This window comes from Nipponia nippon, unplaced genomic scaffold, assembly GCF_047370975.1.
Source record: "Nipponia nippon isolate SJK-2023a ecotype South Korea unplaced genomic scaffold, ASM4737097v1 scaffold_10, whole genome shotgun sequence".
Taxonomy (NCBI): Eukaryota; Metazoa; Chordata; class Aves; order Pelecaniformes; family Threskiornithidae; genus Nipponia; species Nipponia nippon.
In genome coordinates, this window is record NW_028262291.1 from 13,113,361 (window position 1) to 13,129,667 (window position 16,307).

General features: G+C 41.9%; 1 protein-coding gene across 1 annotated transcript; it reads left to right on the forward strand.

Annotated features, from left to right (window-relative positions):
* The first annotated feature begins 4,161 nt into the window (after positions 1-4,161).
* TMEM9B (TMEM9 domain family member B) lies at positions 4,162-16,263 on the forward strand. The gene is made up of 5 exons (XM_087745560.1): positions 4,162-4,343; positions 6,268-6,359; positions 10,039-10,147; positions 11,070-11,204; positions 15,096-16,263. The coding sequence occupies exons 1-5, from the start codon at positions 4,260-4,262 to the stop codon at positions 15,249-15,251; spliced, it is 576 nt and encodes a 191-aa protein (XP_087601686.1). The 5' UTR covers positions 4,162-4,259; the 3' UTR covers positions 15,252-16,263.
* The last annotated feature ends 44 nt before the right edge of the window (positions 16,264-16,307 follow it).

Here is a 16,307-nt window from a genome sequence, read left to right on the forward strand (position 1 = left end):
AACCAGCTGAAGCCCCCTTCTCACCTACAAGCTGCTGTTCCTTTTATTTGCAGCACGTCTCCTTTGCTGAAGGAAGGGACATGCACCAGGAATTGCATTGATAAAGCATGGCATATGTCACTAATTGAAACCATATGCAGAACACTGCATGCTCCCCATGCATGCGATATGGGAAGCCAGCTGGTACTAACAAAATGCTCCAGTGTGCGAGAGTCCCGACTGACCTTGCATTAACAGAGAGGGACCTTGAACTCATAGCCCGCAGGAAAGTCAGGAGTGGATTCACTGAGACAGAAAGATAAAATAGATGCAGAGCTCTTTCAGCACTTCCCTCCATTTGCTTCATATCATAAATATCAATACAAATATAGAAATACAGAGGTAAACAGTTTGTCTAGCTTGTCCTTTCCATATGCATACATTTCTGTTGTGAAAGGCTTTACGTAACTTCTAACAGCAGATGCAAAATAATGCCTCGGTTATGGAAGGAAGCCACCAGCCATTACATTGCATTACTGTAATGTAACGGGTCTCTGAGATGAACTATATTTGGAAAGCTTGCTTTTATTGTAAACCTTGTACCCCATCCACCCCCTGGGCATCGATTTCCTTTTGCATTCTCCAGAGACCAAAGACCACGAGGCCAGAATACCAGCTAGATGTGAACAGAGACACTGGGGTTTTGGCCCAAAAGAGAACTCGAGACAAAACTGTGCTGTTTATTTTAAGGGATGCAGTACCAGTGACAGAACATATTCAAATGGATTCTGATGACCGATCTGCTGAAAGGTGAATTTCTCATTAGCCTAGAACAATTGACATTGTAATTAATTGCTTCCCACACTTCTTTGCTAAGAAAAGGCTGCTGTAATAACAAGTGTTGCCATCATTTTAATTTTTTAAGTGAACATAGGGAATAGACAAAAGACAGTCTGTACTTACTTTGTTTTTATTTTTGTGCAAATGTCACATTGCTGTCATGTTGGCAATGGCTGCAGAAGTGCTGATTCAATCCCTTATTTACATAATCCCTTCAGATTTTTATTTTACATCATTGTTGATAATGAAAAGATTTTCTCAGCTGAGAAAAGGAAGGGAAGCAGGCAAGTTCTGAATGTGAATAGGCTGAACTGACATAAAAAGATGGTAATTTGCATTAGTAAGAAATAATCATAATGCAGATGATTAAAATTATGGTAAATACTGTCTACCCTACCTGCCCTGAGGAACATCCACCCCGTGACAGTGAATGCCCGTTCAGCTGCAGAGTGCAGAGCAACCCTACACAAATTGTTCGACACAGCACAGTAGAGTCCAATGTTATTACCACTTAGTGCATAAAGTTATTTTACAGGGGAAAGGTTTTAAAATACTCTTATTCGCATGTGAATCAGTGCAGCACAGTAAGGAGAAGCAGAGACACGGCTTAGTGCACTGTTGGCTACAGCGATGATGTGACTTTGGGAAGGCTCCTATGACAGGAAAGGAAAAGCAGAAACCCGCTCTGCACATACAGGGCCTGGAAATATAAAGCTTTTTGTAAGCCATTTTTATGAGATGACTGAGCAGAAAAGATACACCCCTGGAGCGGCTCCCCTCCCGACACCTAGGGATGCACCGCCTGTGCTGTGTCCTTCGTTGCACAGTCTTGCTTTTTGCTCCCGAAAGCCCGGCTCAGGCTGTGCCGCAATGGCTCGGGGGGTTTGCTGAGCCCCACAGCCCACCCCCTCTGTGGGATGGGACCAGGATTTTGCCCTCCCCAGAGCCTCAGAAGCAAAGCCTTTGAATGATAAAAGGGACTGCCAGCAGCTCTCGGGGAGGACTAGTTGCGTGAGTCTTGATGATGGAGACAAATATGACAGAAGCTACAAAACTGTAAAAAGCTCACTTCTGATTCAACACAGTGCACTGGTAGCAAGGCATCAGGTTTAGCTTAGAGAGGCCAGCGCGTGTTTGCAACTCTCAAAACAAATCTTGTTATTAAAGCACATTCTATATTATTTTAAAAAAGGAAATGGAATGTGAGAGCTCAGCTCCATTAACTTGAAGAGGGTTGGTCCAGTAATGACTGAGCTGCACACCACTAAAGCTCGGACTCCACAGATAAACCTTCCAGAGCTCTTTTGAAGGTGAAACCCATCTTCAGCCCTTCTGGAAGATCAGATAGGTAAAGAGCAGCTGTAAATAGGGCTGTTATGGTCAGGGCAATCATTTAATAATTTTTTTCCTTAAAATCACCCTTCCTTTGCATTTTTAAACTTTTTTCCTTGTTGTTTGTTTTATAGCTTTTTTTTTTACTGTGGTTTAACAGTATTGCTTCTGATACTAGTGTGCTGACAAATAATTAATTTTAAAAAACACTAAAAAAATCTAAATGTTAAGATAAAAACTTCCAGTACCTTATTTTAATAATTCATCCAGCAGTTTTGCTTACTAAATCACTGGTTACCGTTTTCTAGGGGAAGAATGGACTCATCTAGAAGTATTTTTTACCTCCTGCAGCACTGACAGTGTGTAGCTCACAAGCTTCCGTTTCTTTTTTTGGTGTCCCTGGATTTGAGGCAGCTCCAAGACTGGGTTTGAAGGTCCCAAAGGCTCTTCCAGCCATCTAAAAAAAGTGCATTTATTACCTGTGTATTAAAACTCTTTGAGTGTGTTAGAAAAGAGTCTATTAGACTATCTATTAGAAATCTTCTACACTGAGCTCTTCCAAATGCAGTGATGCCTCTGAAACTGCAAGTTATTTACTTCAGGCCAAAACTTGAGCCGCGTTTTTCTAAAGATTCAGCATGTTTTTCAACTCAGCAGTCGATTTGCCCATCGTAGACTATGAGCGTGGGTGGTGAGGAAGACACAGAGCCACCTTCACGCTTCAAAACACTTTCATTGCAGATACAGTCATTAAACAGACAAATTGTTTGGCTAAGGCTGAAACCTGATGTATGCTCATTATACTCTGCTGGCAATTTTCCCTGAATTTTAAATAAAGGTGTTTCGTGTTTCCATAGTAACTCAAGCTTCTTTACTGAGATGCCTGGTGCACTGTTAGTATTACACAACTCACTGTATTAAAACGAAGTGTAATAGCACTATTGAAAAGTATACTGTATCTAAAGGATTATTTTAGTTCCTATGAAATTACAGCCACTTACTGGGGGCTGGGGAAGGAGAGAGGGAATAGAGCAGTTTTTGACGATGTACAGTGTTGCTACTTAGCAGTGTAGGACAGAAAAATGGATATAAGAAAGACACAAGGTATAAAAAAGAGGAGAGGGGATAAATGGGCTGAGTCACGCAGCCTGCTGATCCTCCGCGAAGCACGGCAGAGAAGCTGAAGCGAACCCGAGCGGTTTCCGCGGCTGGGCTCGAGCACTCGCTCGGCACCGGCTCCCACGCAAGGGACAGGCTGGGTCCAGCGCCGGCAGCACCGGCTGGGCGCGGGGGCTCCTACCCGAGTGGGGAGAACTCGGAAACCGCTTCATCTGCCAGGTCTGAAGGGGCCGCGGGTGGACACGCTGCTCCTCACCAGCGTCGATCGCCCTCGGAGAGAAGGCGAACCCTGCTCCTGGGGGGCAATAATTCACAACCACGCTGCAAATAAGGAACATTGCTGGATTTTTAGTGACGTTTTCTCAGAGAGACATGTCTGTCCATCTATCTGCCTATAAAATGTATTAAGCTTTATATAAATTGCCCTCCTATGTTCAGGCGTGGAAAAACTGGGCTATCTGCAACTCCAGTGTCCCCCTCAGGGTGCAACTTATCGTCGCGGAGCGGGCACTGTGGAAACGGTCACTGCGTTTCTGGGCCGGTGCAAAACGGCCCCTTCGCTTACTGCTGCGCTAGCGCAGTTACCGCAACTCCCCGTCGTGTCACCGCGGGGGCCCGCGCGGCTGGGGGTGCCGCGCGCTGCCCACAGCCGCGCGCAGGAGCCGTTGGGCTGCGGGGATAGGCGGTAACGGTCGTCCCGGCCCCGCCGCCGCCGGGCGCTCGCAGCCCCGCGGGCAGCAGGCCCCGCACGGCGGGCGTTGGCCCGAGATGCCGGCGGGGCGGGGAAGCGGATCCCGCCGGGGGCCGGCCGGCGCGCGCGGACACGCCCTCTCGCCCCGGAACCATCCGGCGGCGGCGCCGCCGTTCCCGGGGGGCCGCCATCGCGGCCGGACGCCGCCTCACGTGAGCCCGGCGGAAGGCGGAAGTGATGGCGGCGGGCGCTGGGGGGCCGGCGGCGGTGAGGCGGCGGTGAGCGGTCGGGGCCCGACATGGCGGCCCGCTGCGGGGCCCGGGCGCGCCTCTGCTCGCTGCTGGCGCTGGCCGCTCTGGCGGGGCTGGGCGCTGAGGCCAAGGTGAGCGGGGCGCGGGGGGGCGACACGGATGGCGGTGGTACTCCCCGCCCCCCCTTCCCGGTACCGGGGCCCTCCTCCGCCCCGCCGGTCGCTCGGTGCCCTCCGGTCGTTCCACCCCTCTCGACGCCGCCTCGGCCTGCTTTAGGCGGAGGCCGGAGCCGGTGGTTTCGGCCGGGTGCTGCTCTGCGCCGCTGCGGCCCCGCGGGCTCCCGGAGCGGGCGTTCCCGTGGGGCAGCCGGGAGGAGCAGGGCCCGTCTGCCTGGCGTCGCCAGCTTCTTCGCCAGCCTTAAGTGTGTAGCAATTTATGTAGTTTTGATGTGGTGATCACGCAAAACGTATTGGCTGAGGAGGCCTTGCTGGGGATGGAGCTGCTGTTTTTGTGGGTGCCGGGGCTGCGTTCGGGGTCTGCCCCGCGTCTCGCCTCATCTTCAGCCCGGCGCTCCGCTTTCCGAGTGAGCTCTTCTCACTGGGCCCGCGGTGGCTCTGCCGGCTCCTGGTGCCCTACCTGGGCTGCGTCCGCAGAGACTCTGCGGTTGGCCCTTCTGGGTTAGGATTTGGGACTATAATCTTAGCGTTTCTGTGACTGACTGAGAACATTGTGTCTCCTAATAGTAAAAGTCTTTCCCATTGTCAAAGTACCGGCATGTCTGAATTTTCTCTTTTTTAATGATAATCAGCTATTTGACTTTTCTATGGTGAGACCAGAAGTGACTTGGTGTATAGTGCAGTCAAAGTTTTCCAACTGACCTATACCCACTTAGTGTTGCTCTGACTGGATTGTTCAGTGTAGAAGTTTATTACCAATACTTCTTAAGACATTCCTTTGTAATGCTGTTAGAAATTGCCTTGAATTTAGAGAAGCCATGTTTATCCTCTGTCACTTATTATTCGCTTGAATAAGTTACTCTGATTTGGATTTGAGAATGCTTTAATCTGTAACCCCTTGCTGACCATGTCTGTTCTCTCTATAGGGTTTTCTGTTCTTAGAATCGTAGAATCATTTAGGTTGGAAAAAACCCTTTAAGATCATCAAGCCCACCGCCAAACCATGACCCTAAGCACCACATCTACACGTCTTTTAAATGCCTCCGGGGATGGGGACTCAACCACTTCCCTTGTGCAATTTGGGAAAGGAATGAATTATCCTATTTTAATATACCACACAAAGTGATCTTTTCCTGAAATTTCCTTTTGCCAGTAGTGATCTAAATGTTAATTTTGGGTGCTACTTCTTTCTCACTGTCCGTAACAGTTAATTCTCCTCACTTCTTTCTGCAGTGCCTATTGTTGCTTATGCAAATGTTAATTTGTTTCTCTAAAACTTGCTTTTACAAGTTTCCAGAATTTTTCACATTTACTTTGCCTTTGTTTGGGATTCCAGTTTTGTACTTTTTTCTCTACCTCACAATATCCTGCTGCTGTTTAAGACAAGAGAACTGTAGGTTGTACTAGTCCCTCTAGTATTTTTTGCTTACAGAGTTGTTTCTCTTGTGGCCAGGGAGGACAGAATTATCCACAGAGGTTTCTTTGCCCACCTCCATTTGGGGTTAATATTCTTTCATCCGTTTTAAGCTCGTCACTGTGTTATACAGCTGTCCTCATAAGTTGAATAGTTGCGTATACCAACATCGGTAACTTCTGAATGTGTGTTTTTTCTTTAAAAGAAGAGTGAGCTTAAACTTCAAATTTTTCTCATGAAGAATGTGTTTGCGATCTAAAATAAGTGTTACTTGACAGATTGCTCTGCTTGGTTAGTAATTTTGAAGGGTTGTTCTTAAACTTGAAGGAAACCCTGAGTAAGACTATTCAAAGATACTCGCAAGTAGTTTGTGTTAAATATTTCATGTATTACGTGAAGAGTGCTTTCTGTATCCTGTTATGCTTACTGATGAGATTTGTTCTAAGCTTGTTGTTTACTTTACAGAATTCTGAGGATGTCCGATGTAAATGTATCTGCCCTCCTTACAAAGACCATTCGGGCAATATTTACAACAAAAACGTTTCACAGAAAGACTGGTGAGTGTGTGTGGCATAAAAAATTATATAATGAGTCTTACTGGTTAAAGACTTGTTCCATAGTGATTATATTGTCTCCCCTATGGTGGTGCCAGGAGAAATTACATCTCTTGCATAACTTACTGAACTTTTCTTTTAAAAGTACTCCAGAATTCAGCTCTAGCAAGGGACCAGGCTTGAAACGCGTAGTTTTTGCCCTGTCTTCTGTTTTGGTTTGCTTGCTTGCATGTTATTTATTTAGTTAGTTATTTAGACTTGGAAGTAGTAGAAGGGAAGAGGGTGTTGTAGTTTGAATTCAGTGATTTGAAATGGCATAAAGGCAAGGGAGCACGGCCATGGAACTAGGACTCAGGATTATTGTCTCCTCTTTCTCTACTCTTGAAATCCATCCTATCATTTAGAGACTATTGTTTCTGGAGATTTCTGTTCCTCAGAATTGCAGCCAGAGAGTGCAATTACATGACACAGCCTGAGCCATCTAACAACATTTTTTCAGAGCGAGAGAGGGAGGTCTTGCATCTCTGTGCCCCAGCAGCGTGCTCTTTTGTATTGTTTAGGCCAGCTATGGCACTTGTCAGACTCCTCTCCAAGCTGTGGACTGATGTGCGTAGCCAGGGATGAGGGGCTGGGGAAGAAAGGGAGATGACAGTGATTTGTTACATTGGCATAGCTCCCTTGTGTAATTTCACCTTGAGTATCCTTGTCTATGTGAATCATACAAATAAAACACCATGTTTTAGAGTTGTGTTGATGTTGGAAGTGCTCAGAGATTCTTGGGTCAGCCTATAAAAACGTGTCATACTACTTGATGTACTGACTCTTCTTCAGTTACCTTAAGAATTTATAAAAGACTTTTCAGTCTGATGAGTAGCAGCGGGTTGGCATCTTGATTATGAAAATTTCATGCCCTTGAGTAGGCCCACAAAAGTAATTATAGGAGTAAAATTAGTGATACAGATATGTATAGGGCTGTGCCTTGACTTATTAAATTACTTACAGGAGAACTGTGAGAAACAACACTGTAAATTTCAATCTAAGCTAATAACATAAAATGTACTGTCCAATCAAAATTACTATTTTTGTTCCACATGATTAACTTAACAACATTAGTCCTACTATGACAAATTAAGTTGCAGCAATGAAACATACTGGGAGAATTCCAGCTGCAGCAGACATTTCAGAGTAGCAGCGTTACTGGTTTTATTGTTCATTACTGCTCTGCAAATGAAAATGGATTTTTGCAGTGGGTAGCGCTTAGTGTGTGCCTTACTAGCAGAAAAGACCCTGTTTCCCTTTAAATCAATATTGGTACTGATTGAAGAAAAAATTATCTTTGAAGGCTTGACTAATTTTATGGTGACAGATACTGATGTATACAGAATCTCAAGAATTATTTTCCTATCTTAAATCTCGTTTTGTTGAGATCATTTCTTAAATGACCATCTGGGAACATTTTATGGCTTTGATCTTCTGTTTGCGATGTCTTCTTGCCACTTCTAAAAGGCTTGATTGCTGGCTTATATGCAATAAAATCCACAAATTTAGTGCCATACTTTAGCTTCTGCATCAGTGCAAGTGACTTGTTATTGAATAGAACTGGCTGATGTGCACCATCCTTTAGGCATTTAGATCAGTTACTCGTGAGACGAGCCAAATCAATTTTTAGTGTCTTTATGAATTATGTACAGTATAATGACCACTTACTGCCGGCTTGTCCAGACAAAAAATGAAAATTTAATTTTTACTGTTGAACCTGTAATGTGCATCATGATACTCTTATTTAGATGCTTCAGTTGTTTCACTTGGAGCGGTCTGTTCGTTGGCTTCAGACTGGCAAACAGTGCGTTATGCTAACATCAGTATGGGCTGGGGTGCTTTGACACCAATAAAAGTGTTCACCGTTCTGCACACAGGTTTGGAACTATTGCAGGCAATCCCATCCTGATGGATAATGCGCTCAGCAAGCATAGTGGTCCCTAAGCACCTGCAGGGTTAAATAACCCTCTTGGAAAGTGTTGGTGTTTATATTTTGTACTTTGAAAGAATTGGTGTACAGAGGCTGACTGCAGCAGTAGTCATGGATGTGGAAGGAGGGAGGACACCCTGTCTACAAGCTGAATGAACTGGAAATCTGTGCAGAAGCTGCCCTTCTGACTAGCCTAGCTTGCCGTGGAGGAACTGCTTCCTTGGTGCTGTTCCCGTGGGCGCAAGGGAGAGGGTGGTAATGTAGAGGCAGTTGAGTGGGAAAATTGTTTAGAAAAGGATCAGCCTTTTCTACATTTTCCTCTAAAATTACCATGGAATCGCAGTCCAAGGAAACACGTCATCAAAATTCTGATAAGCTTCTGATAGATTTTAGACTTCCTAGCAACCTGAAACACTGAACTGGAGGGAAAAAAATGCTGATATTAGTATTTGATATATTCACAGTAACAGATTTGCTACTGTACTTAAGCTGAATACAAGCTTTCTACTATACTTGTGCAGCATATTGATGCAAGCTTTCAATCATATGAACAAAAATTGTGTAGATGATAACTTGCATGTATTTTTGATTTTGTAGCTTGAATGCTGCGCTCCTCCACAGAACAGAATGTAATTCTACTTTCAAATAAATGAGAAAAATAAGCCTTCCACTCCCTTCCAGAGGATGTGACTTGACACTCAATAGTTTTACTTATGAAGAAGAAACAAAAAGAAAACAGAAGAGAGGAGTTGGTGTCTGGCCATGTGTTTGCAGTGTTGTAATCTAGCCCAGTAGGGTGCTGAATCCTAGGCTGCTGCTGTCACTTCAGGCGTTTTGTTTCATGACCTGCTTCTGACTGTGCTAACGTTGAGTTAAACAGGATAAAGGTGAAACATGATTTTTGTTCTGTCAGTCGTCTGCAGGGAGTCTGGGATGTGAACTCTGAACAGCCAACCTGAGTCAGCAAAAAGACCAAAATTACATAAGTTATTGGTGGAAGCAGTTGTCTCATGGCAGCTGGATTTTAGTGCTGTGATATAGAGTGCCCATAAGATCGTCAACTGTGCTTTTTAGCATGGGACTGACTTGTATTTTGTAATCTTTTAAGTCAAGTTATGCTTTCGCACCCAGGTCCGGTGCAGAAAACCAAATGCTATTTATTCACTATCTTGTTGCTTAGAGAAACAACCCATCTGACTTCTTTTTTTTCTTCAATGCCTGTAACTTGTGATGGCAAGAAAAAAGAACTTCTGTTCATGAACACCAAAGAGAGGTTAATCTTCCTTCAGCTACTGGAAGGATAGAATAAGGCTCTTTTGAGTATGATGAAGAAAGAAGTGTATAGCTGGAATTTACTTTCATCCATGATGTCAGTGTCAAGTGATGCATTTGTGCTGGAATTCAAATCCGTGGACTTGTTATGCTAACAGCTTTAATGCTTTCACTGAGAAATGAAAACATTGTATTGAGTTCTAAAGGTCTTAAAACTTGTTTAGCAGCTTGTCAATAGCTGAATTTCTTGTTTAAGTAAAATAACTGTGGAGTAGTGATTCTATTTATTTATTTATTGAATCTCGGATACCTATAATTTAGAATGGCTGAACTTAAGCAAAGGTGGCTTCTCAGCTCGTGCAGCTGGGGTCTGCATGCGTAGTGGAACAGGTAAGCTAAAACCAGCTCAATACTGACTGAGCAGTTTCTGTCTGTCTTCAGTGATTGTCTTCATGTGGTTGAGCCAATGCCTGTCCCTGGACCTGATGTAGAAGCATACTGTTTACGCTGTGAATGCAAATATGAAGAGAGAAGCTCTGTCACAATTAAGGTAAACAACGTAATTCTGTTGGCATATATTAAATGCTTCAACTGATTGGTAAATATGTCTGTTGTCTTTTAGAGAAATATTCTTTTTAAAGGGAAAACTTTTCTAAAACAGCTTAAGATTTAACTTTTTTCATTATAGTTTTTCACAATTTATCTTGAGTAGTAACAATAGCATCAAGATATAGCTGAAGGAGTGGGCTTGAGATCTTTTATTGAAGATCTCCACTTTAGAGATCAAGCTTTATACCTTGCTGAAATTCTGAGTGTTCTAGGGCATTTTGTCAAGCTTTGGACTTTGTTTTTGTTATTATTTTAGAGGGCCTCTCATTATTCAGCTGTCTTACTTGCTTACTTTAAATTTTCCTTATACGTTGGCAAGCTAAAAAGCAAAATTGTCCATCTTTGCTCTAATAGACGATTTCTGTATTCTTTGCATTCTTATCCTATTGGAGCCATTGAGCCCTAGGCTGGGGTGCATAGATTGTGCAGTGCATCTTTTCTTCTTTTATAACACAGGCACCTTTTTTTGGTCTTTTAGAAGTTTGGTGTTTCTTTTTGCCTTCCCATTTTTCTTAGTGACTGTTTGAATGCAGATCTATGCCAGAGAATGGAGACCATGCAGGAACCCCCAAATTTGTCATCTGTTTAACGGCCAAACTGAACAGTTGTCTTGGTTGAGGTGAAGTTTATAACACCAAGTAGGTTTAAGAGGCATAGCATAAGATTTTTTAGCAAGAGAAACTGTTTCAAGCTGTCTGCCTCAAACCCTTGTTCATGGATTTTAAGTCATCTGGTGACACTACTGAACATCGACAGGCTCATCACAAACTTTGCATGTGCTCTTCTTTTGGTCCTTGCTGCCTGCTGAGAGATTGTGGGGGGAATGTCACAATTCTGGCATAAACTGTGCTTGCATTGTGTAGGTTACAATCATCATATACCTGTCTATTTTGGGCCTACTTCTTCTGTACATGGTGTACCTTACACTGGTGGAACCTATCCTGAAGAGACGTCTCTTTGGACATTCACAGCTCATACAAAGTGATGAAGACATTGGGGTGAGTTCACCAGAGTGTCTGTGTACTTGGGTTAACATAAAGATTGGGGTGGTTAGTTGTTATATAACTATTTGGGATGAGCAGCTATTTTTGCCAGTAAATGCTTTTCCTGAAGTGAAAGGAAAACCAAGCTGTGTGATGGCTTCTGTGAAGCCACTCTTTCATTTTTCACTGGCCTAGAAAGTAGTAAGATGAGGACTGCTTCAGTTATCCCAGCTCTAGACAGATTATTTTCTCAGAGAAGAAACAGAGTAGGAACAGAGGTAAGCATATATAGGAGGTACAACTTTGTAAGTGTTAATGATCCATACAGTGTTGCTAGTGATCATATTTATGCAAATTGCTTGCTGCTTAGATTTTTCTCTACAAAAAGAAAGTAGAGGGGTTGCATCTTTTATTGCTCCAGTTTGAATTTGTTGATGCTAAAAATTCAAGAAGAAATTATTATAATGAAGAAAAATAGTGATTGATGCTGAAATAATTTCTAGTATTACAGCTAGAAACCAGAGTGTGACAGTATATTCCAACAGATTAGAACAGCCTTTTTTGGGAGGACAAGGGGAGTAGTCTATTAGTGACTTGTTTTCCTGTCTTTACTGGCCTTCCCAATCTCTAGCACGGTGGTTTTGACTTCTAATAAAGATGGAGCAAAATTGTCTTCAGTACCATTACAAGAAGGGAAAGTAAGGCCTAATGAAACTTTGTATTGGAAAGAGTGAGACGCTTCAGTACCTGATTAGTGTGGATAAGGAATACTGGTTGGTGGGAGTAGGTCGTCTGGGTATTGAAGGGGGACTTAAAATAGTATAAAAATATGGACTATGGCTTTGCATCTGATGAATTTGTGTGCATCTGAACCTGATGAATGTGCATGCCTGGGAGAAGTATTGCCATAAAGTACTGTGAGGAAAGTTTTCTAAAATGGCAGCTGGGTTGGTGGTAAACTGTCAGGGTTGAACCACACAAACTGATAAAACAATTCTGAAGTGTCAGTACCAATGTGCTTTCTATATTGAGCCCTCAAGCAGTACTGCTTTTACTGATGAAGTATGCTTCAGGTGTGGCATAGCCTTAGAAAGAATTTCTGAAACCAGACCCAGAGTATGAAATGGGAAGATTGCTGTCTGCTTAGCCTGAGACTTTCACCAGACACGAGCGCTTTATTACTGTTGAAGTAAACTGGAGCTAGTCAAAAAGACTTACAGCATTTATTAGTGTCTTACAATAGAATCATTAAGAACATTTTCATCATTCCTTCAAATAAATAGGAAGTTAATAGAAGGAGATAAATAACTTTGTTCTTGGTGAAACAAAATTATGATGGCAACACTTTTTAAAAATCTGTTTTAAAAGCGCTGTAATTCTGGCTGCCTGTTGCTTCGGTGGCTCCATAGATCTGAAGGTATCAAAACTGGTAAATGCTATGCTCTGTTGCGCTGTGTATCTGCAGATTTTAATGCGAGTTGCACTCAGTTTCTCCACGCTATTTTTTTTGTTTTGTTTTGGAGTGACGACTGTCATTGCTAGTAAACTGAGGAAAAGCATATTCTTTAGTTCTACCATTTTTTCATCAACAGTGGCCTCATCAGCCATCTTGACTTAAAAAGGTGGGTTTTTTCTGCAGAGGGGGATATTAAGTATTCAAAATCAAGCATTTTCCTAGATAATAGCTTTTATCAGCTGTGCCTTTTTATTTACCTTGATTTCACAATAAAAATATGTGTTTGTTACCCAAGTTTGAGCTAACATTGTCTGGAGTAAAGGTTCTTTGGACAGAGGTATACTATTGCTGTTATGTCCCACTGTTTCTGTGCTTCCTTGTGTATTACATGGAGACGTATTCCAAATGTCTTTGTATTGACATCTTAAGATTTTCCCAGTCACTTCTAGGAGGTTTTTTTTTTTTTTTGGAAAGGAGGGATTTGAATGGCCCTTTTCCTGTCTGCATTCTTATAGTAAATTGGGCAGATTCCTACTTGAATTAAATGAACTTGTGCTGTATGTTATACCTCAGACAAATCCTTTTTATTTTATACTTTAGATAAATTATATTAATACCTCCAAATCTGGGTTAGAATCTTCTGATTGTAGGTGGAAGAAGTGAAATAAGTCCTGTGGCAGAGCTCAGGTTAACTGCAGAATGAATTTACCTTGAAATCTGGATCCATCTTAACCAGTGTCATGTTTTGCTGTAACTGGTACTTTGACCATTACCTGTGCTTGTGCAGTCACGAGTGCTTGTATCTGCAGTAGTGCTTGGAACAAAAAGCACTTCAGGTCCTTGCTTAGTTCGTGTTGCTCCTTTCCTGTTTATCCTCCTTGTGTGACAGTGAACGTGAAATAATTTAAGGTGCCTCATCATTTATCCCCATCCTTGCCTTCCCTCTTGCAAGTTCTTGAGGTATTGATCCTTGTCATGCTTTGGAAATACCGTCTGCATTGATTTTATTGCTGAATTTAAAGTCAGTAAGTTTGCTCTTTCTCATTGCCCGTTGATGGCAGTGGCAACTGATGAATGTAAGCCACTTGCATAGACCTCTTTCCTCTTAAATTCCTTTTTCTCCTTGTTGTCTATGTAGAAATTGACAGTAACTAGCCTTTGAGCTGAGATTGTTGTTTATCAGGAATGCCAGTACCATCTAGCTTGTCCTGTGCTCTCCCTTCCACCATCTATTTTATGGTAGAAATGTGTTGCTGTTGTGATTTTGTTTCCTTGTGAATGAAGTGATTTGTCACCAGTTAACTGCCCATTCTTGATATATCCTCCTGCATAATTTTTTGTGGTGAGAGTATAGCTCTTTGGGTCAGGGATTGTCTCTTGTTCTCTCTGAGCATATTTCTTAGCCCGGTGAGGCCTGTGTGTGTGTGGCTTTGGGACTTGTAGGCATCACTTCAAGGGGTATCATTAATGATAATCTCTGTGCTACTAAGAATTATCATTGAGCTACTCTACACAGTCATGTCACAAATAAAGTATCCATTAATGTAAATGTCTTCAAAAGTGTTCTGGGGGAAAAAAAAGGAATATGAAGTGTAGACATAAAAAAAGACAGTTATTTAATACAGGACATAGTTACGTTATTTTTCATTATGCATTTTATATATGATGCTTTCTGACAGCTTTAGCAACATGACTTTGTCCAAAACAGTTTGATACCCAAATAAGAAGCTCAGTTCCAACTCTTATTGTTTATAACTTGATTATATTTACCAGAAAAAAATAAACCTTTGCAGGTACTGTTAGAAAACAGACAGAGTAAATATTAAACAAGCACTCAGTTGTTGTTGAGCTGTCACTTAAACAGCTGTATTGACACTGTGCTTTTAGACAGCTCAGTACAATGGGTTTAGTTTGGTAAACATCAGAGTGTGTTGGTTTTATGTAGAAGCTGTGTGTGAACACCCTGAACTGCCTGACAGTAAATGGCCAAGAGCTGGCAGAGAACTGACTCTTTAATTCAGTTTTAAAGTGAAGTGCGATACACGACAGTAACAGGAGGCTCCCAGCGCCTGGGTCTGTTCTAGGCTTCTGTCCCACCAGCTGCTAATGGATGCAAGACTGTGGTTCTGATCTTGCAGCTCACCATGATGTCTCTGGGTAGCAGATAATTGTTTGACAGTACAATGAAGTTTGGTCTATCTGGGGAACCTGTGGAAGTTACTTTGAATGAGAAATGGAAGTACAGTTCTAACTATTCGAAAACTTGCTTAGTCATTGTTACTGACCAGCTCGTTGAAACAGCTTGTTTACCTTAAAAAAAACCACACAAAACAAAAAACCAAAAACAAACAAAAACCCCCTCGCATCCGTTGGAATGTAACAACAAAAAAGACTAATGTAATTGCTCAGTGGAGCTATTGAGATCTAACTAATGATTTTTGCCATTCCAGGATCACCAGCCTTTTGCAAACGCACATGACGTGCTGGCTCGTTCTCGGAGCCGCGCCAATGTATTGAACAAAGTGGAGTATGCCCAGCAGCGTTGGAAGTTACAGGTCCAAGAGCAACGCAAATCTGTCTTTGACCGTCACGTTGTGCTGAGTTAATTGTGTCTCAGTAAAAGAACTCCAGGGAAGTAATGTGGACTAATTGAAAGAGCTGACTTATGTCTTCCTGATCCTGCCAATTCAGAAGGATTTTCTTGAATGGTTCATTATTGATTTAAAAAAAATAAAGAAAAAAGTATTTGAACTTTGAAGGAATGTACTGGAGTGGAAGCAATTTAAAAAGATTAGTTAACCAAAAGCTAAAATCTTTACATTTTCAAATGGCTTTTACTAACAAAACTGAAAAGAAACGAAACCCTAAGATATCTTGGGTTGCCACTGTGGTACCTTATTTACAGTTGTGACTTTATGGTGGTTTTTAACTATACATTTCTCTCTACTATTTATGTGGTTAAAAAGTACCTGGAAACACAGTAATTACTTACAACTCACTAATCACTTTATGTAAAGACCTTTTGTAAATATACTTGGATTTTCTGCTGACTAATGCTAGGTACTGGAAATCTAAATCTTGCAGTGTAGTTTTCGTATCAGAGAATTAAATCCTAATTGGCTGTATTCATCATTTGGTTTCTTGCACTCGTACTTTCAAGATGCTTTTATGTCAAGTGATGTTTGCAGATTTAAGGCAAAACTTGAACGGACACTGACTCTTTGAGCTGCATAGTTAAAGTACTGTGATGTAGATAAACTCAGATGCAGTGTGTATCAAGACAGTGTTGGCATTTTGTTCTATTTTGCTTTAATAGCTTAATATATTGTATGTATGTGATATCTCTTAAAAATATTCTCCCTTTCTTTTCATGGGTAAAGTCTCAGGAGTTAGTATATGATGAAATATTTATTATAAAAATCTTTCTGCATTTGTCTGGATTGATGGTGTAAGGCACATACTTTCTCTAGCACCTGTCATCTTGGGAGTTAGGTGTATTTTTTTATCTGTGATTCTGTACTCATCTCTCTTAAGAGGTACACAGTTGCTAGATGACTGATTTTCATATATCCCCTTTGGAATGTAACAATTAAAGATAAAACTGATTTTTGAAAAATGGATGTGCATTATCTGTATGTCATCATTTTTCTCCCTCATTACCC